The sequence below is a fragment of the Quercus robur genome, chromosome 9, assembly GCF_932294415.1.
Source record: "Quercus robur chromosome 9, dhQueRobu3.1, whole genome shotgun sequence".
In the NCBI taxonomy this organism is placed as follows: domain Eukaryota; kingdom Viridiplantae; phylum Streptophyta; class Magnoliopsida; order Fagales; family Fagaceae; genus Quercus; species Quercus robur.
The window spans coordinates 18639397-18665647 of NC_065542.1; the positions used below are offsets into that span (position 1 = coordinate 18639397).

At 35.9% G+C, this 26251-nt stretch overlaps 2 protein-coding genes and 1 long non-coding RNA gene across 5 annotated transcripts; 2 read left to right on the top strand and 1 right to left on the bottom strand.

The window, feature by feature from the left end:
• Window positions 1-320: 320 nt before the first annotated feature.
• LOC126698197 (kinesin-like protein KIN-4C) lies at window positions 321-17244 on the top strand. Of its 3 annotated transcripts, XM_050395244.1 has the most exons (13): window positions 10414-10537; window positions 10643-10783; window positions 11664-11783; window positions 11865-11981; window positions 12067-12147; window positions 13242-13313; window positions 13453-13546; window positions 13648-13679; window positions 14419-14501; window positions 15278-15340; window positions 15454-15598; window positions 15739-16191; window positions 16621-17244. In XM_050395244.1, exons 2-13 carry the CDS (start codon window positions 10649-10651, stop codon window positions 16750-16752), a joined length of 1527 nt encoding a protein of 508 aa, XP_050251201.1. In that variant the 5' UTR covers window positions 10414-10537; window positions 10643-10648; the 3' UTR covers window positions 16753-17244. The 3 variants fall into 3 exon arrangements, with proteins under 3 accessions (XP_050251202.1, XP_050251201.1, XP_050251200.1); XM_050395245.1 differs by lacking the exons at window positions 10414-10537; window positions 10643-10783 and adding an exon at window positions 321-383; XM_050395243.1 differs by having other exon boundaries at window positions 10423-10783.
• Window positions 1528-2003, top strand: LOC126698198 (uncharacterized). The gene is made up of 3 exons (XR_007646407.1): window positions 1528-1640; window positions 1720-1836; window positions 1923-2003. It is a non-coding gene; the product is annotated as an uncharacterized LOC126698198 (long non-coding RNA).
• A 565-nt stretch (window positions 17245-17809) lies between the features above and the next one.
• LOC126698196 (argininosuccinate lyase, chloroplastic) lies at window positions 17810-22579 on the bottom strand. The gene is made up of 6 exons (XM_050395242.1): window positions 22181-22579; window positions 21101-21481; window positions 20082-20230; window positions 19267-19558; window positions 18658-18822; window positions 17810-18270 (listed from the first exon to the last, which is right to left on the bottom strand). The coding sequence occupies exons 1-6, from the start codon at window positions 22508-22510 to the stop codon at window positions 18022-18024; spliced, it is 1566 nt and encodes a 521-aa protein (XP_050251199.1). The 5' UTR covers window positions 22511-22579; the 3' UTR covers window positions 17810-18021.
• Between the last annotated feature and the right edge of the window lie 3672 nt (window positions 22580-26251).

Consider the following 26251-nt stretch of genomic DNA (forward strand, 5'->3'; position numbering starts at 1 on the left):
CGGCCCAAAATACTCGCCGAAAACGGCAGAGATCCCATATCGAAACGACTACTTTCTTTTTACCGTTCCAAATTCAAATTCCAACTTAACGATTTTTCGCTCCATTGTACTAGTAGCGGATAGTGCTGACGTGGCAAAGCCTTTGAATTGAACTCCAAATTCTTCGCTCCATTAAGCTCGAGACCTTTATTATACACAAAATCACAATTGATTCACCGATTTTTAGGGTTTTGAAATTCCATTTCCTAGTTTCTATTAGCTTAAAATCTCAGCCTTAATTGCATTGCAGAAGAAGAAGAAGAAGAATCGTGGTTCAAAGCAAGTGAGCCCAGTCGATGCTTCTTCGTCATCGTCAGCTCGAACAAGAAAACAAAGCGTTTCAGGTCCAAGTCATTGTTGTTTTGTGTTCTATTAGTAGTTTCTGTTTGGTTACCGAGAAAATGTGGGAAAACAATTGAAAGCAATGTGATCCTGTGCAAATTATTGGTCCTTAAAGTTTAGCCCTACATTTATCTCTATATTAGACATGTTAGGGACTAAAAAGGATCACTTTTAAGTTTGTTAGAGACTAAAATTGATTGCTTTTAAGATTTGTAGAGACCCGAAGCGATTACTTTTAAGTTTGTTAGGGACTAAAATAAAAATGATTGGCTTTTTAGTTTTTTAGTAACTAGAAGCAATCGCTTTATTAGACACATTAGGGACTAAAAACGATCATTTTAAGTTTGTTATGGACTAAAACCAATAGCTCTAAGATTTTTTGGAAGTGGAAGTGGTCACTTCAACTTTGTTAGGGACTGAAATAATTCACTTTAAGTTTTTTAGGGACTAGAAGTTATCACTTTAAGTTTGTTAGGGACTAAAAATGATCATTTTAAACTTGACGACTAAAATGGCTCACGGGCTAAAGTTTAGTGAACAACATACTTGAGAAAAGGATGATTTCCACTTGAAGTTGATACAAGATATTTGGTTTTGTTTTTACAAGTCTGTTTGGCTGGTGAGAAAATCTGTAAAAGTCAAAGCGCAAGTGTCAAAGTGATTTTGACTCTTTAAGATTTTTAATTTTGAGTCATGGGAAGTTGAAATTAGGAAGAGTAGAAACTCGTGTTTTTGAATCTTGAAAGTATTCATTATTTATTTATTTATGTTTTTAGGGACTTTGAGAACACATAGAAACTCCATTATAAGACCATAGGGCATTTATTTATTTCAGTTTGGTTGCTAAGATTATGGGTTAAAATATTTCGGCATTGTAAAGCTATTTGGCTTATTTAAATTAGAAGGATTTTCAGCCCCAGCCTTACCAATAATTATTTCATAAATCAGTGTACTAAGGCTATTATTTCTCAATCCAGATATGAAAATGAAAGCACAGAAAAGCACTTTTAAAAAGATTATTTGCTTTTCGAGAGAACCCTCCCCCCCTACCCATGGAAAGTCAGTTTTAAAAAACATCACCTTAAAAGTTAAAAGCCAGGATATCGGTATTGCTTACTTATCATAATTTTTGTCAAAATTGGCAGAGGGAGATTGAGGAGCTAAGGGGAAAGCTTGCAAATGTTTCGTCTGCCTCTAATGACGGTGTAGAAAAGTTCAGAGAAGACTATCTGCTAAAGCTGAATGTCCTTGAAGAACAGGTGAATTTATTGTTTGCGTTGTAACTAGATGTTTTGATAACACTATTTCATGTTCTGAAACCTTATTCTGTGTTTGCAGGTTAAAGAGATGACAAAGAAACAGCATGTTGAATCTCATCGATCAACTCAAAGACCCAAAGGTGACGAAGCAACAAACGGGTTGCAGTTTGAGAATCAATGTTTGAAAGCTCAGAAGGTGCCTTATTGTTGAAGATGCGCATGTCTATGTAAATTATTGTTCATATTTATCATTTACACCATTAATGCTTCCCTAATATTTAGGTTCAATTGCAATGTAAGATCAAGCTAGAGTCCGTGCAATTTAGAGAATGCAAGGCTTCATTGGAAAAAGAATCTCTTCAGGTATATGCATTACTATAGGATTCAACATCATTCCATCTTTTGGTTAAGCTTGTATTTTAAAGATTAGCCCATTTCTAAGTTGGAAAAATAAAAAATAAAATGTTTGAGGAGGGTTGAGTTCGATTTGTTTGATTTTTATGTATTGGTTTCAAATTGTCCAGGATTTCATGTTTGAGTTTTTTATGTTATTGTTGTTCGGGTTCCTCAGAGGTCTCTGAGATGCATGCTTCAGATATTCATTTATTTATCTAAATATATCTGTTTTGAAATATTGAACTATATTGTGACTATTGTCATAAAAAATATTATAAAAGGGTAATCTGATGATCTTAATGTTTTATAATGCTCCCATCTTTATCTAGCAGTAATTCTTGTTAAATTTTTTCTTGCTTTCTGATTTTTATTGACAAATCTTTGGGCTGATTGAGTTCTTTTCTTGAGGTTTTAGTATTTTATATTTGATTTTCCTTGGGTCTGTTCTCATTATTTGATTGACTTTTTTATATTTATGTCAAAAAGCTGAAACACATAAAATTTTCAATTTCTTATGAGGCCTTGTATAGATAATATTCATTGAATATGGTGCCACATTGGTAAATTATAATACTCTTTAGAATTTGGATATCTTATATTTCATAAAATGTTCAAAGTGTCTGTAACTCACATGTAAACTACTCCATCAGAAGTTCCTTTAAACTAAAATTACGTAATAGAATCTTATTTAGTCTCAATATAGAAAAAAAGTTGCTAGCATGCATTGTCAGATTGTGCTTTGAGTATGTTTCGGTGTATCAGGATATCTCATAGTATCGTCTAACACCACTTCATGCAGTTGGGGCATTGTATTATATTGCCTTGTTTGAAGTATGCATAGGATTTAGTTGAGGGAAAAATATATTGCTCAAGTTATTTTAGTTTAAAGTGGTAACGTGGTGCGTGCTTGATGCCATTGAATTTCTAGCTTGAGGAGATTGTAAAATAGAACATGTGCTCAAATATTTTATGTTATCCTCTAGCGGTAAAGAGATACAAGCTAGTAACTTGCTCTGCTTTGTTAAGATAGCTATTTATACATCTGGATAATTGTTGATTTCTTTTTTTAATCTTTGATTTCTATTATGTCAATGTGTTTTATTTGTTTGAAATACCTGAATCAACAGCTTAGGAAGGAGAAAAGGAGGAATGAGTATGAGTTGCAAAAGCTATTAGCTTCGAACCAGAGACTAAAGATGGTGAATCTGTGTTTTCTTTAAGGCACTATAAGCCTACTACTAATTGAAGCTTTTCTTTTTTAGTGAGACACTTCTGGACAACTTTTTTCCTACCTTTATGCCTTTTTCAGGTTTTACAACGAAAGACAGAAGAAGCGTCTGTGGCTACAACAAAATGGCTAAGAGCTCTGTTAGAATCTGGAAAGGCTTTGTCATGCAGATCAGCCGGTTAGGAGATCTACTGACCATCAAAGCGGTTCTTGTTTATTTAACACAACTATGATACATTGACATTTGTTTTTCTTATTTTCAGTTAAATCTCATGTCGGTGCAAGAGTTGGCAATGTTCCTGGAGTTCAGGTATAACCAAATTGGAAGCATTAAACTCTCAGTGATTCACACGTGCTTCTACATTTAGCAGTAAATGCTCTTTGGATGTACTTGTTTTGTTATGGGATGACATTTTTGCATATAACCATTTTGGGGACATTTACTAGCAAGTGAATTTAGGGATTCCTCATTGTAATTGCCCGGTGTGTGTGAGTTGGGGATTTGGTTTGGTTATATTATTTGTTGAAGATATTAAAACATTATTATGTTTTCATAATTTAGAAGAAGAAATACTTGCACACTTATTAAGTGCAAATAACTACAAAATCATGGCTAGATTGCAGACAACTTTCTTCCATCCACTCCAATCCTAATTTTGCAAGATTGCAGAAAGTTCCCTTCGGTACTACAGTTTGATTTGAAAGATTTGAATTCTTCAAGATTGCATGACACCCATTAGGCAAGTAGTCTTTTACCCATCATATTTATTTTGGACAGTAAAGCCTTCATAGTAAGGGTTCACCGAACATCTATTGCACTGGGACTTCTTAAACATTTTACTATTTTAGTTCAATCATAAAGGCTAGGGACCAAAAGTTATATACTTCAGGTGCATGTGTAATTTCTGGCTGCTGGATGGTAATCCTCTGTCTTTGAGTTTAATCCGTGCCTAAATTGGTTCATGGATTTTTGTTGGTCTATATTTTCTTTTGGGTGAGTTCTTATATTTCTTGGATATTACACTTCGCTTGAAATGGTTGGTGCAGGTTGTTGAGCATGAACCTGAAGTCACAACACCATTACATGGATCATGTTCTGAATATGAAAGTCGAATGGAAGAGTGAGTCCTTGTATATTTTCTCCTTTAGAATTACTACTAATGTAGTCCTTTCATCTCTTCTCGTTGCTACTCTCTCAAAGGTTCAGTCTTTGGCATGAATCAGTTCAGAACATTCTTCTTTGGTAATTTAGTTTTGGAGAACTCAAGTTTGTGTTAGTTGTAGCTGTAATATCTTTTTCAATTGGCACCTCCTTACCTTTTAAGAACAGAGTTGAGGGTGAAGTCACGGATTTAAAACCCACCGGGTCCATGTGTAACCTACTTAAAAAATGTCTTTTAGCAGTAATATAAGAATTTAATTCTTTTCCCACTTTTCAGATTTCCAAATGAAAGATGGAATTATCATAATTTTCCTAAAGCATTGCATGGCTTCACGGACTTTATCAACAAGCTTGAATTGCTGGATTTTCCATTAGAAGGGAACTCCTTCACATGGGGTAGTAACAATGACCTACCTTCTCTGTCTTGCATTGATCGCTTTTTAGCTTCGATAGAATGGGAGGAACACTTTCTAGATGCGATATAGAGGTTGATTTCACGACTAGTGTCAGACCATTACCCCATTTTGTTGGATTGTGCTGGTTCAAGTAGAAGTAAACGTGAATTCAGATTTGAAAACACGTGGCTACAAGTACCTGGGTTTGTGGATAAAGTGCAGAGTTGGTGGGAAATGTATAGGTTTATGGGCTCAACCAGCTAAAAGATGATCTAACAACATGGAATAAGGAGGATTTTGGAGATATTAGGATACAGAAAAATAGAGCTTTGTGTGAGATATCATGGCTAGAGTTAAAGAAGGAGGAGAGTGGTATAAATGATGAAGAAATGAGAAGTAGAGATGTATCAGAGACTGTGATACAAAAGATTGCTCTGGTAGAAGAAATGAGCTGGAGACAAAACTCCAAGAAACATTGTTTGAAAGAAGGGAGTGGTAACAAAAAATTATTTTATATGTTGTCCAATTCCCACAGACAAGCTGGGTTTATTGGGAGTTTGGAAGTGGATGGCTTAATGCTCACAGAGGAGAGCAATATTAAAGATGGGATTGTTGCTTTTTATGAGAGCTTGTACAAAGAAACAGAGGAATGGGGCCCAAGTCGCCCAACGGTGGATGATGGTATTGAATTTTCTTCACTTGGGGAGGACGACAAAGAATGGCTTGAGAGGGTGTTTGAAGAAGATGAAGTGTTTTCAGCAATAAATTCCTTGAATGGGGATATGGCTCCTGGTCCCGATGGCTTCACCATAGCTTTTTTCCAAAAATGTTGGGGAGTGATCAAAGAAGATGTGATGAGATTCTTACATGAGTTTCATATGGAAAGCTCCTTTGAAAAGAGTTTAAATGCGTCTTTCATAGCCCTTGTTCCAAAGAAACGAAGTGCATCTAATATTGAAGACTTCTGTCCTATTAGTGTGGTGGGAAGTCTTTACAAAATCTTAGCAAATGTCTTGGCAAATAGATTGAGGAGTGTAGTGGGTAAGCTGGTATCGGATTCACAGAATGCATTTGCAAGGGGAAGACATATTTTAGATTCTGTCCTAATAGCAAATGAAAGCCTGGGAAGCCTTCTATATTTGTTAGAGAGATATGGGTTTGGAGAGAGATGGAGAAGATGGATTAAGATGTGCATATCTTCTGTCAGTTTCTCTGTACTTGTTAATGGTAGTCCTTCAAGCTTTTTTTCAAGTTCAAAGGGACTGAGACAAGGAGATCCATTGTCATCCCTCCTGATTACCCTTACTATGGAAGTGCTCAGTAAAATGGTTGATAAGACAGTTATGGGAGGAATGATGTCGGGGTTTAAACTGGAGGGAAAGAATGGTGATGCTTTGACTATCTCGCATTAGCGATACTATAATTTTCTGTGGAGTGGACTTGGAACATATTACAAACTTGAGATGTCTTTTGATGTGCTTTATGGCAGTCACGGGGTTGAGGGTGAACCTAAATAAAAGTGAGATAGTGCCAGTAGGAATTGTGCCGAATGTGGAAGAATTAGCTGCAGTTTTGTGTTGTAAAGTAAGCTCTTTGCCCATAAACTTTTTGGATTTACCATTGGGATCTATTTTTAAGGCTCATCAGCTTATGATGATAAGGGAAAGCAACCTTACAGAGAGAGAGAGTTTGTCAGCTCAAACAAGAAAACAAAGCGTTTCAGGTCTGTGCTATATCCATCTTATGTATTTAGATTTGGATTTTCTGATTTTTAAAATATTTTTTTATTAGTTTGGTAGAGTGATCTAATTTTCAAGGATATCAGTTGTGTTCTTTAGTGACTGTTTGGTCTGTGTCCTTTTGAATTAAGGCTAATATAGTCCTTTCATCTGTTCTGGTGGCTAGTCTCTCTAAGGTTCTGTCCTTGAATCAGTTCAGAACTTCCTTAGTTAGTAATTTAAGCTTTGTACAACTCAAGTTTCTGTTAGTTGTAGCCAGTAAAATCTTGTTCAATTGGCAACTCCTTACCTTGTAAGAACAGAGTTGAGTTGAAGGCAGAGTCATGGATTTAAAACCCGCCGAGTGCATGTGTAACCTACTTAAATAGTTTCTTTTAGCAGTAATATAAGAATTTAACTCTTTTCCCTCTTTTCAGATTTCCAAATGAAAGATGGAATTGTCGTGATTTTTCACAAGCATTGCATGGCTTCTCGGACTTTATCAATGAGCTTCAGTTGCTGGATTTTCCATTAAAAGGTGACCCTTTCACATGGGGTAATAACGAGGACAAACCTTCTCTCTCTCGCATTGATTGTTTTTTGGCTTCGATAGTGTGGGAGAAACACTTTCTGGATGCAGTGCAGAGGTTGATTTCACAACTAGTGTCAGACCATCACCCCATTTTGTTGGATTGTGGTGCTTCTAGTAGAGGAAAATGTGAATTCAGATTTGAAAATATGTGGCTACAAGTACCTGGGTTCGTGGATAAGGTGCAGAGTTGGTGGGAAATGTATAGGTTTATGGGCTCGTCCAGCTTTGTCTTGTTCATGAAACTCAATCAGCTAAAAGGTGATCTGAAAACATCGAATAAGGAGATTTTTGGAGAGATTGGGATGCAGAAAAGTAGAGCTTTGTGTGAGCTATCGTGGCTAGAGTTAAAGGAGGAGAGTGGCTTAAATGATGAAGAAATAAGGAGTAGAGATGAATTGAAGATTGGGATAGAAAAGATTGTTCAGGTAGAAGAAATGACCTGGAGACAAAATTCCAGGACACATTGTTTGAAGGAAGGGGATGGTGACACAAAATCCTTTTATAGATTGTACAATTCCCATAGACAAGCTAAGTATATTGGGAGCTTGGAAGTGGATGGCTTAATGCTCATGGAAGAGAGTGAAATTAAAGATGGGATTGTTGCTTTTTATAAGAACTTGTACAAAGAAACTGTTGAAACATGCCCGAAGATGGATGGTTTTGAATTTTCTACCCTTGGGGAGGAAGATAGAGAATGGCTCGAGAGGGTGTTTGAAGAAGATGAAGTGTTTTCAGTGCTAAAGTCCATGAATGGGGATGAAACTCCTGGTCCCAATGGTTTCACCATAGCTTTTTTCCAAAAATGTTGGGGAGTGATCAAAGAAGACGTGATGAGATTCTTACACGAGTTTCATATGGGAGGCACCTTTGAAAAGAGTTTAAATGCCTCTTTCATAGCTCTTGCATCTAATATTGAAGACTTCAGCCCAATTAGTTTGGTGGGAAGTCCTTACAAAATCTTAACGAAGGTTTTGGCAAATAGATTGAGGAGTGTAATGGGTAAGCTGGTATCAGATTCACAGAATGCAGTCGCAAGGGGAAGGCATATTTTAGATTCTGTCCTAATAGCAAATGAATGCCTGGAAAGTAGAGTTCAGAGCAAATTGCCAGGACTAATTTTCAAAGTTAATATTGAGGCTTATGACCATGTTTGTTGGGAGAGCCTTCTATATTTGTTAGAGAGATACGGGTTTGTAGAGAGATGGAGCAGATGGATACAGATGTGCATATCTTCTGTCAGTTTCTCTGTACTTGTTAATGGTAGTCCTTCAAGCTTTTTCTCAAGCTCCAAAGGACTGAGACAAGGAGATCCACTGTCATCTCTTTTGCTTATCCTTATCATGGAAGTGCTCAGTTCAATGATTGATAAGGCAGTTAAGCAAGGAATAATGACGGGGTTCATAATCGAGGGAAGGAATGGTGATGCTTTAACTATCTCTCATTTGTTGTTTGCTAATGATACTATAATTTTCAGTGAAGTGGACTGGGAGCAACTTCTAAACTTGAAATTTATTTTGTATTTTTTTGAGTTATTCACGGGGTTGAGAGTGAACCTAAACAAAAGTGAGATAGTGCCAGTAGGAATTGTGCCGAATGTGGAAGCATTAGCTAAGTTTTTGAGTTGTAAAATAAGCTCTTTTCCCATAACTTTTTTGAGTTTACCATTGGGATCTTTTTTTAAGGCATGAAATTTCTAGATTGGAACTATAGAGAGTATGAAAAGAGATTGACCAGGTGGAAGAATTATACCTCACAATATGGGTTAGAATTATTCATATTGAGTTACCCTATGCAATGGGCTGCATCAAATAGTAGCAATCTATTCAGTGAGATGGGAAGAATGTTGTTCAATCGGATGAATCAATGGAGGAGTCTAGCATTCTTGCTCCCGCAAGTCCTTTCCATCCGAAAAGAACATTAGATGAAAAGGGAACAATGGCCTTTGAATTAATATCCTTGCCCCTACTTGGTAAGTGGTACCAACATGGTGAACTTTGGGATATATGCAATTATCAGGATTCCATGAAAGAAGTTTTTTGTGGCTTTTTACAAAAGACATGATATCTACCATCATATGCTTACTACTTCCTTCGAAGTTAAGCTAGTTATTCAGATTATTTAGTTTATATATGTTGGAATTATGATTAAGTGAATTAAATTCACAATTTTAAAGTTAAACAAAGTGGTCAAGAATCTTGCAACTCAATTAACATCTCTTGGTGTGTCCAAAAAAGATGTCCATAGTTCAAATCCTTACTTCCTCATGTAACTATTGAATTATCAAAAAGATAAAGTTGAACGAAATCGTTTTTTTTTTTCCAAGATGACCTGCAAGAAGGAGCAAGTCCATGTATACCAGGTTATGTTTTAATTATAAATAAATAATTTTTAGAAATAATTTGCTAAATTAATAGTTTTTAAAGCTATTTGGGGAATAGCCTTCTAGTAAACTCGTCTAAAAGACAAGTTCCAAGTTTCAACATTGAAATTGTCTCTCCAAAACAAGTTGAACTTGAACTCCCTATATAGACACTATTATCACGTCAACATAATGGGTTCAAATGGAGGGTATGATTGTGCGTTCAAGGCTCATTGGTTCTGGAGTGGATTTAATCTATGACCATAGTGAGAGATGGGTTAAAGGGTTCATTCGATCTATAGGGGTGGCATCAACACTAGGGTTGATTTGATACTTTGTATTACATTAAACCTTTGGCAAACGAGAAAGAGCTTGACAGTATAGCTGTGCTTGGCTGGGTTATTGAAGAATTTATAGTAATTTATATCATGCTTCTCTTATCATAGATTGCAAGACCTTCATCAATCAAATTCCTCAAGTGAGGATGAAGCATTGCTTTCATGAAGCTAACAAATGTGCGGATGCATTGGCTTAAACTAGAATAAGATTAGATTCAAATCAAGATTTTATGTTTTTTGATAGTCCACATGTGGACTTATGTATTCTGTTATTTTATGACAACGCTAATAAAAAACTGAATATTCACCCCCAAATAATCCCTCTTTGTGTTTTTTTTTTATAAAAAAAAAGGCTCGTCGTTTTGTAAATCAATCCCGGACGACAACGTTCCACATATGGGCCAGATGGGCCACAGAGACAGAGAGTCTGGGTCCTTCTCGGCCCAAACTCAAAAAGTCCAAATGACAACGTTTCGTTTACAAATTTGAATTTCAAAATTTTCGCTCCCATTGTAGTAGTTCCACTGCCGACGTGGCAAGCTAGGAGTTGTCGTGGTATGAATGAATGAACAATGAAAGAGAAAATCATTGTAATAATTAAAAAGAGCAGTGAGCAATGAAACATGGATCTCTATTCTCTACCATTAACGATATTTTTTTAGCTTTTTTAAAAGCCTCCCTCGGATTCGAATCCGATTCAAACAAATAGGTGAGTCCGTATTAATTAGGGTTTCATTTCAGAGAGAGAGAGAGAGAGAGAGAGAGAGAGAGAGAGAGAGATAGAAGAAAAATCTTAGCCATAATTGAATTGCAGAAGAAGATGAAGAAGGCGAATCGTCGCTCAAAGCAAGCGAGTCCAGCTGCTTCTTCATCGTCGCCAGGTTCTGATGATAAGCGAAAGCAGAATTACGAGGAGAGAGTTCGTCAGCTCGAACAAGAAAACAAAGCGTTTCAGGTCCGTTATGTGTTTAGATTTGGATTTGGATTTGGATTTTCTGTTTTTGTTTTTTTTTTTTAATATTTTGTTATTAGTTTGGATGAGTGATTTTCTGATTTTCAAGGTCGTCGGCTGTGTTCTGTGGTGTCTGTTTGGTTGCCGAGAATGTGATCGTGTGCTATTTTTGGTTTTGTGATTGTTACGAGTCTGTTTGGATGATAAGAAAATGTAGGAAATGTCGAAGAGTAGCTGCTAAAGTGTGTTTGACTTTTGAGTCTTTTTCTAGGAATTTTATTTTCATCTGGAAGTTTAACTTGATTGGGCTATAGGTATTACTTGAAATTTTCATTCACAGGGACTTTGAGTTAACAACGAAACTCCGTTAGGTTGAATCTGATATTGCTTTGGTAGCTGAGATTGTGTGCAGAAATGATCGAAATCCTGCTTTTCAGATATTTGGATCTTAGGGTTTATTTGATGAGAGAAAGTTATAAACAAGACAAGGATAAGCTCTTCGAAAATAAAATTTCCCTAAATGCAATTGAGTTTTCAGAGAAAACTGATAAATTACTGGTTGTTCTAAAAGTTTAAGTTGTTAAGAAATGATGAAATTTGAACCATTATTCTAATATTACCCTCATGTGTGAGTCCAAACTCCCACTTAATAAATAGGACCAAATGCATGGGATATTTTAACTTTCTAAGTGGGAGGTAAAATGGGTATAAGGTTGAACTTAGGACTACCTACTCGAACAACATGACAAATTACTGCATGTCCTAAAAGTTTAAACCGTTAGAAAATGGTGAGTTTAATTATTTTTGTCCATTATTCTAACAAAAACTTTGGAAGAGTATTTCAGTATTGCTTCCTTATTGAAATTTTGTTCAAAATTGGCAGAAGGAGATTGAGGAACTAAGGGGAAAAGTAGCGAATGGTTCACTTTCACCTGCTTCTAATGGTGGTGTTGAAAAGCTTAAAGAGGATTATCTGCAAAAGCTGAATGTCCTTGAAGAACAGGTTACTTTTTATTTGCATAGTGATAACATGTTTTAATAACAACATCATTGCATGTTCTGAAACCATATTATGCTTTTGCAGGTTACAGAGTTGAAGAAGAAACAACATGTTCAGTCTCAACTCTCAACTAAAAGACCAAAGGGCAATGAAGCAACAAGAAGGTTGCAGTTTGAGATCCAAAGTTTAAAGGCTCAGAAGGTGCTGTATTGTTGTAGATGAGCTTGTCTATATAAACTGTTGTTCATTTCATGGTTTCCAGTATTAACACTTTCTTAATATTTAGGTTCAACTACATTGTAAGAACAAGCTAGAGTCTGTGCAGTTTAGATTAAGCAAGGCTTCACTGGAAAAAGAAGTTCTTCAGGTATATGCATTACTACAGGATTCAGCATCATTTAATCGTTTTCTTAAGATTGAATTTCAAAGATTGGCACCATAGTTAAGTTGAAAAAGAAATCTTTGGGGATCTTGGTTTGATTCTTATGCACTGGTCTTAAATTTATGCTTTGAATTAGGCTTCTCCTCCTCAGACTGTCCAAGATTTAATGTTTTAGTTTGTTATGTTTAGGTTATTCAGGATGATGTCTTTCTACACATATTTGGTTTCATCTTATTCATTTATTTTTCTATAAATATAGCCTTACTGAAATATGGAAATATTTTGTTATGAAGTCCAATAAAGGCTCTAATCATGATCTCTACCTTGCATGATGTTCCGATCTTTATCTATCATCATTTCTTGATTATTTATTTATTTGCTTTCTGATTTTTACTAACAAACCTTTGGGTTAATGTTTTTCTTTGGGTTTTGTTACTCACAATTGTTTGAGTTTTAAACTTTTTATTTATTATGAGACCTTGTATTTTAAGTATTATTCATTGAATGTGGTGCCATGTTGATTGATTATAATATTGTATAGAATTTGGTTATCTAATACATGAAAATATGTTCAAGGTGCCTGTAACGCAATATGAATTATCTTCTCCATCAAAGTCCCTTTCAACTGACATTACATAATAGAACCTTACTTAGTCTCAATAGAAAAAAGATTGCTTGCATGCATTGTTTGATCATGCTTTGAGTATGTGTCAGCATATCAGAATTTGTCATGGTACTGTCTAACACTTCATGCAGTTAAGTCTTTTTATTATATTTGCTTGTATGGAGTATGTGTTGGACTTAGTTGAGAAAATACGTATTGCTCAAGTTGTCTTGGTAGTAAGTGTAAACTTGGTCATACACAGCCATTGAATTTGAAGCTAGAGCAAATCATACAATGGTGTGAGAACATGCGCTCAAATAATTTTTACTACCTTTAGCGTTACAGAGATTCATGCTAGTAACTTGCTTTGCGTTCTTAAGGTTGCTGTTGAAACATCTGGATGATTGTGGGCATTTTATCTGGGATTTCCATTATGTCAATATATTTGATTTCTTTGGAATATCTGCATCAACAGCTTAGGAAGGAGAAAAGGAGGAATGCGTATGAGATGCAAAAGCTATTAGCTTCGAACCAGAGACTAAAGATGGTGAAGCCTTGTTTTCTTTATGATGATATAAGCTTACTATTTTTTTTTTTTTTTTTGGGGGGGGGGGGGGGGGTGTGGGGGGAGGGGAAGTGAGTCCCTTCTGGAAATTTGTTTTCCTAACTTTGGTCCTTTTGTGCAGGTCTTACAACGAAAGACAGAAGAGGCATCTGCGGCCACAAAACGGCTAAGAGAGCTGATAGAATCTCGAAAGGCTTTGTTACGCAGATCAGCTGGTTGGGAGATCTAGTGCTTCATTCTGTTCTTGTTTGTTTTCCACCATTATAATACAATCTGACATCTGTTTATCTTTGTCTTGGTTAAATCTTATGTGTAGGTGCCAGAGTTGGCAAAACTCCTGGAGTTCAGGTATTTTGTTACGGAATTGGAAGGATTATTTAAAATCTGTGGCTGATTTACACACTGCATTTACATTGATCAGTTAATTATTTGGTGATATATGTAAAGTGCCATTTGGCTGTGCTTCTTATGGGATGACATTTTTGCATAGATTCATTGCATGGGTGTTTACTTGCAAGTTAATTTGGTTAAATAATTGGAATATAAACCTTAATATGTTTTATATATTATTAGGAAAAAAAAAAAAAAAAAAACCCATGAAATAGGTATGTACTCCCTAAGCCAAATAACTGCAAATCATGGCTGGAATGTGGTCTTTTTTTCTTCCATGCGCTCCTATTCAAAATTTCTGGCTACTTGACTTTGATACTATAGTTTGATTTGACAGACTAAAATTCTTCAAGATTACATGACATTTTTCACCAATTACCAAGAAGTTTTTTCCCCCTCATATTAGAATTTCAAGACCAAAATCTGAAACGGTGCTTCTATTTTGGACAGTCCAGTCTTGCAGATAAAGAGCAAAGTGTACCTTTATAACACTGGGAACTCATATTTTTTAGTTCAATCATAAAGGCAATGACCAAAGTTATATGCTACAGATGCATGTGTAATTGCTGACTGTGCTGAACGAGATCATCTGTATTTGATTTTAATCCATGCCTAGATTGGTTCCTGGGACTTTGTGGTCTCTAGTTTCTTTTAGGGGAGTTCTTATATTTCACCTCACTTGAAATGGTTGGTGCAGGTCCTGGAGGGTGTTGAGCATGAGTTTGGAACCTCATCATGGTTACATGAGTTATGTTCTCAATATGAACGTCAAATGGAAGAGTGAGTCTTTGTATCTTTACCCCTGTTGAACTAATACTAATATAGTGCTTTCATATGTTCTCTTTGCTAAAGGTTCGGTCCTTGGTATGAATAAACTCAAAACTTCATTATTTTAGTAGTTTTAGTTTTGTTCTAACTCAAATGGCGCATTGGCTCCTCTTATAACTTGTAAGAACAGAGTAAAGAGTGAAGTTATGTGTTCAATACCTGCCATCCCACCAAATGTGCATGTTACTTAAAAAATTTCTATTCTTGTAATATAATCTGTTGTTATGACTAGATTTGGTCTAGATGCTGACAGGCTCTATATACCTGTAGGGAAAAGTAGTTGACACTAAATTTTATTATTGAAAATTTAACTCTTCCATTAAGAAACTATGTACAGAGAGGAGCGTGGATGCATACTGTATTTTACATTTCTGATTGCCTTGAAGGAAAACAAGTTATATCTCTTGAGCATCTTTTGTTAGAGTCATGTATATCCCTAGCTAAGTATCAAATATGTCTCACAGCATATGCTTTTTTTAGCATTTTGTTTGGGGTATATATATGCATATTATATTTCCCTCCTATACCACTATCCAGAATTTTTATGGTAGGGTATTATGGAGACTGAAGGTGATAAAACTGGGCAATATTATGTACTACTGCATTTCTAGAGGTTAATTTGAAAAAAATAAATAAATTAAAGCTTCTATTTTTAACAATCTCAAGCTGCATGTGGAACCATTTTTCTGGTATGCCTGTTTTATTCAATTCATGACTGGGATGGCTAGGATGGCTGAGGAGGTTGCAATGCTCAGGGAAGAATCAGAATTGCTGAAGCAAGAAAATCTTAGGTGAGAAACTTTATTGCTGATTTTTTCTTCCCGGATTGTTCTGTGTTCTTTTCCCTGGCAGTTTATTTGGCTATTCCATGCTTTGATGAACCTTTCCTTCTTGAACTTTAAAGGTGCCCATTACAGGAGAAAGAAGTTGATTGCTTGGAGCAGGATGAAGATATAAAAGATCTGAAGGAACAAATAGTCAGCCTAAGTGGTTTGGTTAGACAACTACAAATTCAAAAGGCTGAATTTGTTCATAAGGGGAAATCACAGGTTAGTTTATTTGGCTGTAACACATATAAAGCTTTGATGTACGAGAAATTCATATTGTACAAAATTAAATAATACATTAATTCACTTGTATGAATTTGAATAGACTATGATATTTAAATATTTAAACATCTGCTGATCAGGATAATTTAGGCCAACCCTCCTTTTCTACTGGGAGTAGCGAAGATTTCTTTCACAGCCTGGATACATGTGAATCGGAACATTTTGGGGACATTAATGCTGCAAAGGAGAAAAATGCAGTTACGATTTGCTGCTCATGCAGCAAGAAGTCTTTGTGCAAGACAACGAAATGCAGATGCAGATCTACTGGTGCTGGCTGTGGAAAATCGTGTGGCTGTGCACTTTCTAAGTGCACCAATAGAGAAGCAGTTCAAGTCAAGTTGAGTAGCACCCCACAATCAGAGATGGCTGAAAGCGTTCTGAATTGTTCAGAGATCGTTGAGGCAGAGAAGACCGATACAGTTGCTTCGCAAGGTGCAATGCTACTTCAGCGTGCACTAGACGAGAAGCCTGCTGAGATGAAAGGCAATCATAGGACAAGAAAGCAACCGTTATCTGACATTGGGAATAGGCTGGTATGATTCTTCCCACAAATTTGTCTTTTACCCAAGCCATTCCCATATTTAGTACTTAAAAATGCATGTCTATTTGGCACTAGCCTTTTAACTAATTTGCTTATGTACAGTTTTTTAAAGTCTTACTTTTTCTAGCTACAACTATCTTTAACCTATAAGCAATTAAGCTTTCAGCACTTCCAAACACGCTAGGAAATGATATTTTGCTGTCTACTCACCTTATATGTTCTGGCACCTGGCTATCTGCATTGTCTCATAAGAACTTTTGAACTCTCTAGGGACTGCAATCCCCTTATTGCAACTGATATTCATAACTTAATGCTTGCTGGTGTTGTTCTATTTTCTTTTAGCACTATGGATGGGATCCATCTTGTGCTACACTGCTGCATATTCTCCTTCCTTGCTAACAGAGAATTTGAATCCCTGCAGATTGAATCAGATGATTTAAAACCTGCCCGGAAGAAGAAAGGGCGAAAACCAGAAATTCAGGTTGTAACCGTAGACCCACCTTCCTCACTTCCTGAAAATATCAAAGGCCCAAGAAAAGCAGATAAAAAGTGAAGTGCAAGCAGATACTGTTTTGAAATTAGCCGGGCCTGTACAGCAAGCAGTCCTCAAATAACAGACCATTGATATAGAGTAATTCTGATCAGCTTGATGAATTTGTTTGTTAGTAAGGTGACTGGTGTTTCCTACTTCAAGATATCTAGTACGGCAGGCTAGAGCATTGAATCAGAAAGAGAACTGCTGCCTTTGACTTGACAATCATTCCTTAATCCCCTCTTCGTAGATTACTCACACCAACACAGAAGTTTGAAATGTATGGCATCAGCTTGAAGTGAAAATTTCTATTTGAATTTTGAGAGTACATGGATCTAATATAAGGAGTGGATTTTTTTTTTTTTTTTTTTTTTTTTTTTTAGTAAAGATTGATGGATCTTTTACAGAATGGGTTGTGTATTTGATATGGTGTAATAATTTGATACTCAACTTTGGTTGCTTGAGTGCTGTTGAATTTTTGTTTTCTATAGGAAAAATTGGGTTTTCATCTTCTTCTGCAGCCTGCTGTCACCTTCGTAATTGAGGTGAACCATTGCTTATTGCTATAGCTTATGAAATTCAGTTCAAAGTATCGTTTGGTCAGAAGCCCCTCAAACTCAGCATCGGCAAGTGTGAAATGAAGTTAAAAAGTATACATTTAAACTCCATCAAAGCAGAGTGATGGGTTCTCGAAAATTTCCACCATAATTGAATACAGAATTTCGTGTCAAAGATTTCAATCCAACTAATTCAGTTTGCATGGGACATTGAAACAGGCCCAAACATATGAATTGAGAATTGTATAATCATTCCTCTAGGTCTTGTACTTAAACTTTGAACTTGAAGCCTACATAAAGATCTCAGTGCCGTTTATAAGGGCTTCCATAGCACGAAACCCTGATGCAGCTAATATGATTGAATTACTGACCTTCAGGACCCCTATATGTTACAGAGAGGAGACTTGGTTGTCCCAGTGAGGAGTAGAATGGGAGACAAAACTTCAGTCGTTTTTTATTTGCCCCAAATGAGCGTTTACGATGGTGGAAACGGAATGAGCATCAGAACTACATAATGTAGATTAATTTGAAAGACAAACAATATTTATTATATAACTCATGAAGAACTTTTTCCATGCAACAAAGGGTTTGCTCTATTGTTGATCTAAAAATAGTGTTTATATCACCATCTTGATGCCTAACACAAATCCTATTGCTAAGTCTTTGATGCTCACTGCGCCGCCATTCTAAGTCCCAAAGTGATCTCTAGCACCACTTACTCCCAGAGTCAGCTTCATTTTATTTCAAGTTTAGTAACCCAGTAGTCAAGTTGACTGGCAACACACTCAGATCCTGTGGAACCATATGAGCTAAATTTCTTCACTGCATTTTCTACTCCAAGAAACTCGTATACATCCTCATCGAAAAATGGGCTTATAGTTCTCAGTTCTTTTAGAGGCAGGTCCTGAAGCTGGCAGCCTTTTGAGACGCACAAGGCTACAGACCTTCCAACTATGTCATGAGAAGTTCTGAAAGGAACATCCTGAAAGAAAATAACAATAATAAATAAACTATGAGTAACAAGTTTTGAGAAACCAAAGAGAGAGAGAGAGGAAGGCTTGGTATCTAAAAAATCTTGAGGTGCAAGTATAAACTGCAATTCCTTCCTCACTATCTCTGCATGCAATTTATGGGTCATTTGAATATTAGAAATGTCAACCAACTTGAAGCTGAAATATATTTTATCCCAGTGCGATGCATAAATTAGGTGGCTAAGATCAACAATTCCAAGGGTGTAAAAACATACTAGGATCAACTGTGGAACTTCTTTCATAGCAGTTTCAGTGCTGCATTTCTATTCATGCTGGAAATTTGAAAATCAAAGAACTACACCCATTGGTGAAAAAGTTTATCAAAATATACGGCTTACCTTTTTCACAAGATAATCAGCAAGAGTGGTGGCATCAAGATGACCAGCAGGTAAAGCCTTTCGTATTCTCTCCTGATTGAAGGTAATGTTCTGAGCAAACTCTGCTGACACTTCAAGCATCCCCAAAATTGTCTTTACACTGTCAAATGCAGGTTCCTTATCTTCCTGTGTCAAGGAAAACAAATATTTAAAAGACTGACGGGATTTAAAAAAAAATATGGATGAGTGTATATATATAGGTAAGCTAGCTTTTTCAAACTCTGTCCTATATAGAAGATTCATGGCTCAAACAAGAAAGCTGTACCAGGTTTCATGGAAAGAAGTAAAGCATCTATAATATCTTTTTTGATAAGTGTAAAGCATCTATAATATCTTCAACTACTTTCAAAAGATTTATAGATTTAACACATAATACAAGCATGCAAGTATGCTTTGTGAATGAATCATTGTTACATGCATACATATGTATCCTAGTAAGCAGGTAAGCTAGACATGAAGTGAGTTATCAGATTTCAATGCACGAAGGCTGAAATAGACCCACCACACCCCCCCCCCCCCCCCCTCTCCTTTTCTTTTGGCTCACCAAATGAAGAAATGAAAGCATTCTACCTGCAAATCACGATTGTAAGCAAGAGGAAGCCCTTTGCACAATGTGAGAAGAGTAACCAGGTCTCCAATGACTCTGGCAGATTTTCCACGAACAAGTTCCATTGGATCTGGATTTTTCTTCTGAGGCATTATACTACTTCCAGTAGAAACAGAGTCACTTGGTGTAATAAATCCAAACTCCTCTGAAGCCCACAGTACCCATTCTTCACCAAGCCGAGAAAGATGAACGGCTGTGATGGAATTAGCAGAAAGAAACTCCAACACAAAATCTCGATCTGAAACTGCATCAATACTATTCAAAATAATAAAATGTCACCAGTTATTTGTGGATGCCAGAGATCAAGAAGTATGTAAAATACAAAGCAAAAACGTCCAGCAGATGAATGCAAATGGACAAAAAACCATCACTGCCAGGCTCTTCAAATTGATCATGTGGGGCAGACAGATCATAGATATTCTAAAACAAATTCTAAGGCACCATTTGAAAACAAATTCTTGTCCATATGGTATATGTTTGCTTTCTCATTTTGTATCTTAGCATCAAAATTCATCTTTAAACCAAACAAGAAAATCTCCAGACAAAATCCAACATTAGATATATGCAATTTCTTGTAGTCTGTTTACCACATTGATAAGCTGAGATCATTACACAACAATCACCATGCATATGCATTTTTATTACATAATGTGAGATTGGAATTAACAGATGACTGTGAGAGACACACCACCACAAACTGTTAAAACATTTTGCATGTTGCCACAAGACCAAAAATTCTCACCTATGACACCTAAGGAGTAAACTATCAAGGGCATACCTATTCCTCAAGGGAGCAGTGAATCCCAAAGCATCTGAAGTCATGAATCGATCGATGGGAAGGCCAGTGCCAGCCAATGCACATGCACCTAAAGGGGAGAAATTCTGCCTAGCTCTGCAATCTAATAACCGACCAGCATCACGTTCAAGCTACAAGACAACATTATGGCCAAGTCTCTTCAAGTTCAAAAAAAAGGAAGTACATCTTAGTAAATGTTTCAACTCTCATGATTATGCCAGTAATAACGTTATCGGCAATTTATGCATGGTTAAAAGAACAAAATGAAAAAGTTAGTGAAAATTGTTGTCCCTAGCATTATTATTATGGGAAACACCAAAGAGCTTCAATCAAAGAATGTTAAGTTTAGAGGGGCTTAAGAGTCCATCCTTATGGTTGTTTTTCCAACAGCCTGTCTTGCTATTTCATAATGCTTAGAGTCCTTTAGTTGTGCATCAAGCATGCCAATGCGCTCTGACTCAAATGGCACCTCCTCCTTTCGTAAGAGCATTGGAGAGGTGAGTTCATGGGTTCAAAATTCACCGAATTGTGTGAAATGTACCAATTAAGCAAAATTATTTTGTATCAAGCATTCGTGCACCTATATTCTTTTCAACTTTTTTTTTATATATATATTTTTTTTGATAGGTAATACGAGAACTATTATTAATGAGAAAAAAATGAAAAGTACAAGTTGTTCATGATGATGAACAACAAGAAACAAATAACACAAAAGAGAGGGAGATCAGAAAGATAATCTAAGGGAAAACATAAACTCTGGAGGAATCAGTAAAGCCCCAACAACGAGACCACTCAAAAAGATGACGCTGGCATAAAACCTTTAACTCATCCAACGTCTTCTCCCTGTTCTCAAAGGAGAGACGATTTCGTTCTATATATTCTTATTAATTAAAAACAGGATTTTAGAAAAATGTCCAGAAAAACCAGCATCTATAAACACAGCTAGAACATGAACAGTAAACCATAGTCTTTGATAGTGCAAAAATGTATCAAATTCAAACCTGCTCAACATATGCTAAGAGAAGATGTTGCAGCAAAACAGGCTGTGCCCTTTGCAAATGTGTATAACCGGGAACGATAAGTCCCTCGTTCTTCAATGCCAAAATCACAATTGAAACCTGAAGATGTCTGATGCGTGCAACAATCTTATCAATAGCATCACGACACCACAGGCGAAAGTCTGTCGAGACTTGATCGTTTCGGCTCCGAGCAGTGTGAAGTTTCTTGGCAGGTTCACCAATCTTATCAGTAAGCGCTGCTTCAATGTTCATGTGCACATCCTCCCTATCAGTTCTCCAAACAAATTCGCCATTCTCAATGCTCCTCTCAATCTCATCAAGACCTTGAAGAATACTATCCCTATCACTCATACTCATCAATCCCTACAACATAATGACACATATCACCACCCATTGTCTATGAGTTTTAAATTTTTACAACAAAAATAGAACATGCACTATATTTGTACCCAAAAAATAAATAAATAAAAAACCTTGACTTTGAGACTCAACCAAGTATCAGTACTACATGTAAATCACCTCACTCATTCCAAAAATCACAATTCCTCATTTCCACTTCTTTTCCCTTTTTCCATCAAACATTTTCTCAGGAAATAAACAGACTCCAAATATAATAGAACATGCAACATTATAACACATATCACCACCCATTGTACAACAAAAATAGAACATGCACTATATTTGTACAAAAATTAAAAACCTTGACTTTGAGACTCAACCAGGTGTCGGTATTACATGTAAATTACCTCACTCATTCCAAAAATCACAATTCCTCATTTCCACTTCTTTTTCTTTTTTCCATCAAACATTTTCTAAGGAAACAAACAAACTCCACATATAATAGAACATACACTACAGTTGTACACACTTCCAAGGACTTTGAAGAATATTCTTGCCAAAACCAAAACAAACAAAAAAATCAAAATCAAAATCAAAAACCTCGACTTTGAGACTCACAAAGTGTCACTCATTCCAAAAATCATAATTCCTCATTTCCACAAGACATTTTCTCAGGAAACAAACAGACACCCAAAAAAAAAAAAAGAGCAAAAAGAGGAAAACCTGTTTGGCGAGCATGGAAGCGTGGGCTCTACTCCCCATGATATCTTGCTTGTAAAGCTCCTTATCGAAAGATATCGACTCAGTGAACCGCTCCACCGCGTCAGTCACACTCTCCTCGAACCTTCCACCCCACAGCTTCACCTCCTTGTCATTCTCCGCGGCGGCGCTGGCGTTGTTCATGGCTTCCAATACACACCGGACCTCCAACTTGGGCTTGGGCTTGGGCTTGACCCAATGGGTAAAACCGACCGACGGTGTTTGGGGCTTTGAGAATTTGGATCGGAGCGACAATAGCGTAGAAGTTGAGGAAGCAGAGGTAAGAGATTCCATTTGAAAGAAGCGAATTTGTCAGGTGGGTTTGGGTTTTTAGTGGCATGCACTTCGTTTTCGCTTTTTTTTTTTTTTTTTTTTTTTTTTTGGAGTTGCCGAGGGGGGGTTTAGTGGGTTTTGTCGTCGGGTAAATGGATCATGTGTGTGACCCGGTTTTAGTTTCGAACTTTGGGTAATTGGGCTTTGTTTAGAACGGATTGGGTTTGATGAGTCCGATTTGTTATGGGGATATTAGGCCTGGGGAAATCAGCCTGTTATCGATCGGTCTATGAGAATGTGTGCTAAGCCATGTTTGGGACAAACAAAAAAGAGGTGAAAATGATATATAGTTTTTCGTTCATAAAATTTTGTTATTTAAAATGTTACAAATTTTAATTATTTGAAGTTTTATAAGATATGAATTTCATCTTTTTGGTTTGTTGTTATAGATTACGTGTGTAGCAAACAGAGTGTTGTTATAATTTTTTATAGATAAGGTAGAATTTCAACTTATGATGTCTACTCTATAATAATTTCTCATTATTATCCCTAGATCAAGACACCAGTTAGATTTTGATATAGGCGGAGTTTGAATCCTAAATGTCTTATTTCACGATCAGAAATTTTATCAATTGAGTTAACTAGAATCTACAAACGTAGTGTTATAATACATTAAAAAGATATCGTAACTTAGAATAAATTTAATGGAAAATAAACGGAATGGTGTGTACAATTTAGATATTTTAAGTGCGAAATTGTTACTTATTAATTTTTATGGATAAAAATCAAATTCGCACTTAATTTTAGAGATGAGAAGTACATTTTAGCTATTGAAACAACAAAAACAAAACAAACAAAAAAAACAAAAAAAAACCCTTAATAGTTCTTTTTAGATAAGTAGATATTGGGAGAGTAGAGAGGTGAAGTTCTGACCAAATATTTAGATTAAGAAAAAAGAATGTCATTACCACTAGAGTATCATTTAAACCTTAAAATATATATATATATATATATATATATTAGAATAACAAAACATAATAGTTTAGAGTACAACTATTTGCATCTTTATAGTGTGAATAAGATATATAAGGCTGATTTTTTTTTCACTTTTCAAATACAATAAATGCATGTACTTCATTTTTGCTTATCATATGTAAGTTCCGTTTGAGATTCGCTTATTTTATTGAAATTAAAAACTTTTTTGTTGAAAGTACTGTAGATAAAGATAAAATTTAGTTGAAATAATACAGTGGAACCTATGATAGTACCAAAAAGTACAGTAAGACCCATGAATAGTAGCAAAAATAAACTGAATAATAAAATAAATTGGCAAAAATAATCCATGCCAAGGGAGAGTTTAGTGGGTTTTTTTGTCGGAAAATGGGTCATTGGTGTGACCCGGTATTTATTTTGAACTTTGGACAATTGGGCTTTGTAAAGAACGGAATTGGGTTTGATGAGTCCAATTTATTATGGGAATATTAGGCCTGGAGAAATCAGCCTGTTATCTATTGGTCTATGAGAATGCGTGCTAAGCCATGTTTGGGGCAAACAAAAAAGAGGTGAAAATGAAATATACTTTTTCGTTCTTAAAATTTTGTCATTTAAAAATTTAAATTATTTGAAGTTTTTATAAGATATGAATTTCATCTTTCTGGTTTGTTGTTATATAGATTACATCAATAGCAAACAAAGCGTTGCTATAATTTTTTTTATAGATCAGATAGAATTTCAACTTATGATGTCTGTTCTATAATGATTGCTCATTATTATCACCAGATCAAGACACTAGTTAGGTTTTGATATAGGCAAAGTTTGAATCCTAAATTTCTTATTTCACGATCAGAGATTTTACCAGTTGAGTTAATTGGAATCTATAAACGTAGTGTTATGATACATTAAAAAGATATTGTAACTTAGAATAAATTTAATGGAAAATAAATGGAATGGTGAGTATATTTTAGATATTTTAAGTGCGAAATTGTTACTTATTAATTTTTATGGATAAAAATCAAATTTGCACTTAATTTTAGAGATGAGAAGTACATTTTAGCTATTAAAAAAAAAACAATAACAAAATAGAAACTTAATAGTTATTTTTAGGTAAGTAGATAATGGGGGAGTAGAGGGGTGAAGTTCCAACCACATATTTAAATTAGCAAGAAAGAATGTCATTATCACTAGAGTATCATTTGAACCTCAAAACATAATAGTTTTTTTTTTAGTAAAACAAAACATAATAGTTTAGAGTACAACTATTTGCTTTTTTATAGTGTGAATAAGATATATAGGGCATCACCGCACACTCTTGGTGTGATGGTCACTCCACAAGTATAAGTGCTAGTAGAGTGTGGGGGTAAGGGTCGGGGTTCAAGTCTCCAATAAAGAGCTTCACACACATATACATTTAGATTAAGCTAGAATAGAATTCTATCTTGTAAAAAAAAAAAAAAAAAAAGACATATAAGGCTGATTTGTTTCACTTGTCAAATACAATAAATGCATGAAAATTAATTTTTCACTATAAAATAGACATTCATTGTATGCTTTCAAAGGTCATAAGTGTTTGGATTTGAGTTATTATTAATATTTAATTAGGTTCTCAGGTCATATATGTAGAGGGATTATTCCGTGGAGTAGGAAATGACTAGAACCATGATCTTTTTTTTCTTTTTTTTTAATTAAAAAGAAAAAAGAAAAAAAAAAGAAAACAAGAAGAAGAAGAAGAAGAAGAAGAAGAAAAAGTAGTTTTCTCTCTATGGAACGCTCTCTCTCCCTTTCTAGAGAAGAACAGGAGGAATTAGCACATAGTAATAAAAAAGTTAAAAAAGTTAGCCATGCAGGCTTCCAAGATGGCCAGGAGTCTACTCCTTCAACGCCGAGTCAAGGTTTCAGCCCCTGGAACCATGCAACTTCGTTCAAAGAAAAGCTGGTAGGCGAGATTCTAGAAGCTTTCACGCAGGCTTTTAGTTTCGGCGACCTTATGGAAGATGATGTGGAGTCAGATGATGAGTTTGAAGCTCTTCGTGACGGCCTTCTAGCAGTGAAATTCTCCAAGGATCTTAAGCAACGGATTCGTACACCGTGGGCAAAAACTCTCATTGTGAAGGTTTATGGCCGGTCTGTTGGGTTTAACTACCTCCATAATAGGCTTTTGGCTTTATGGAAACCAGTGGGTAGATTAGATTGCGTGGGCTTAGGAAATGGGTTCTTTCTCACAAGGTTCTATTTGAGAGAAGATTTCGAAACTGTTCTGAAAAGGGGACCGTGGTTTATCGGTGAGCACTTTTTTTCCATCAGGCCGTGGACGCCAAACTTTTGTCCGGCGATGGCTAACGTTTCTTCCATTGCTGTCTGGATAAGACTAAATGATTTGCCGATTGAATATTATAATGCAGAAGCGTTGCACCAAATCGGTAAGACGATAGGCAATGTCTTAAGGGTGGATACGCATACGGCCTCTGAATCGAGAGGAAGATTTGCTAGGCTCTGTGTTCAAGTGGATGTGAATAAACCTCTAGCCACGGCTATTTTGATTGGCAAGTTTGAGCAGCCTATCTGTTATGAAGGTATACATAAGTTGTGTTTTGTCTGTGGGAGGATGGGGCATAAGCAAGAGTACCGCCCGCAAGTTGTCCGGCAAGTTTTGCCATCAAAGAAGGCGGAGACGGTGGCAGAAGGGGAGCGGGATGTTGGTTCATGCAATGAACATGTTGCAGATATTGACAAAGATTTTCAGGGACCCACTGAGAGCGTGCTGGC

Bases quoted from the DNA above. Each gene is read 5' to 3' on its own strand.
- LOC126698197 (XM_050395244.1), top strand. From the start codon at position 10,649: ATGAAGAAGGCGAATCGTCGCTCAAAGCAAGCGAGTCCAGCTGCTTCT. The intron at 12,148-13,241 runs GTATATGCATTA...CTGCATCAACAG, and splicing joins TGGAAAAAGAAGTTCTTCAG to CTTAGGAAGGAGAAAAGGAG. The intron at 13,680-14,418 runs GTATTTTGTTAC...TGGTTGGTGCAG, and splicing joins GCAAAACTCCTGGAGTTCAG to GTCCTGGAGGGTGTTGAGCA.
- LOC126698196 (XM_050395242.1), bottom strand. From the start codon at position 22,510: ATGGAATCTCTTACCTCTGCTTCCTCAACTTCTACGCTATTGTCGCTC. The intron at 21,482-22,180 runs GTTTTCCTCTTT...ATTATGTTGTAG, and splicing joins CTTCCATGCTCGCCAAACAG to GGATTGATGAGTATGAGTGA. The intron at 18,271-18,657 runs GTAAGCCGTATA...ATTTTCTTTCAG, and splicing joins CTGATTATCTTGTGAAAAAG to GATGTTCCTTTCAGAACTTC.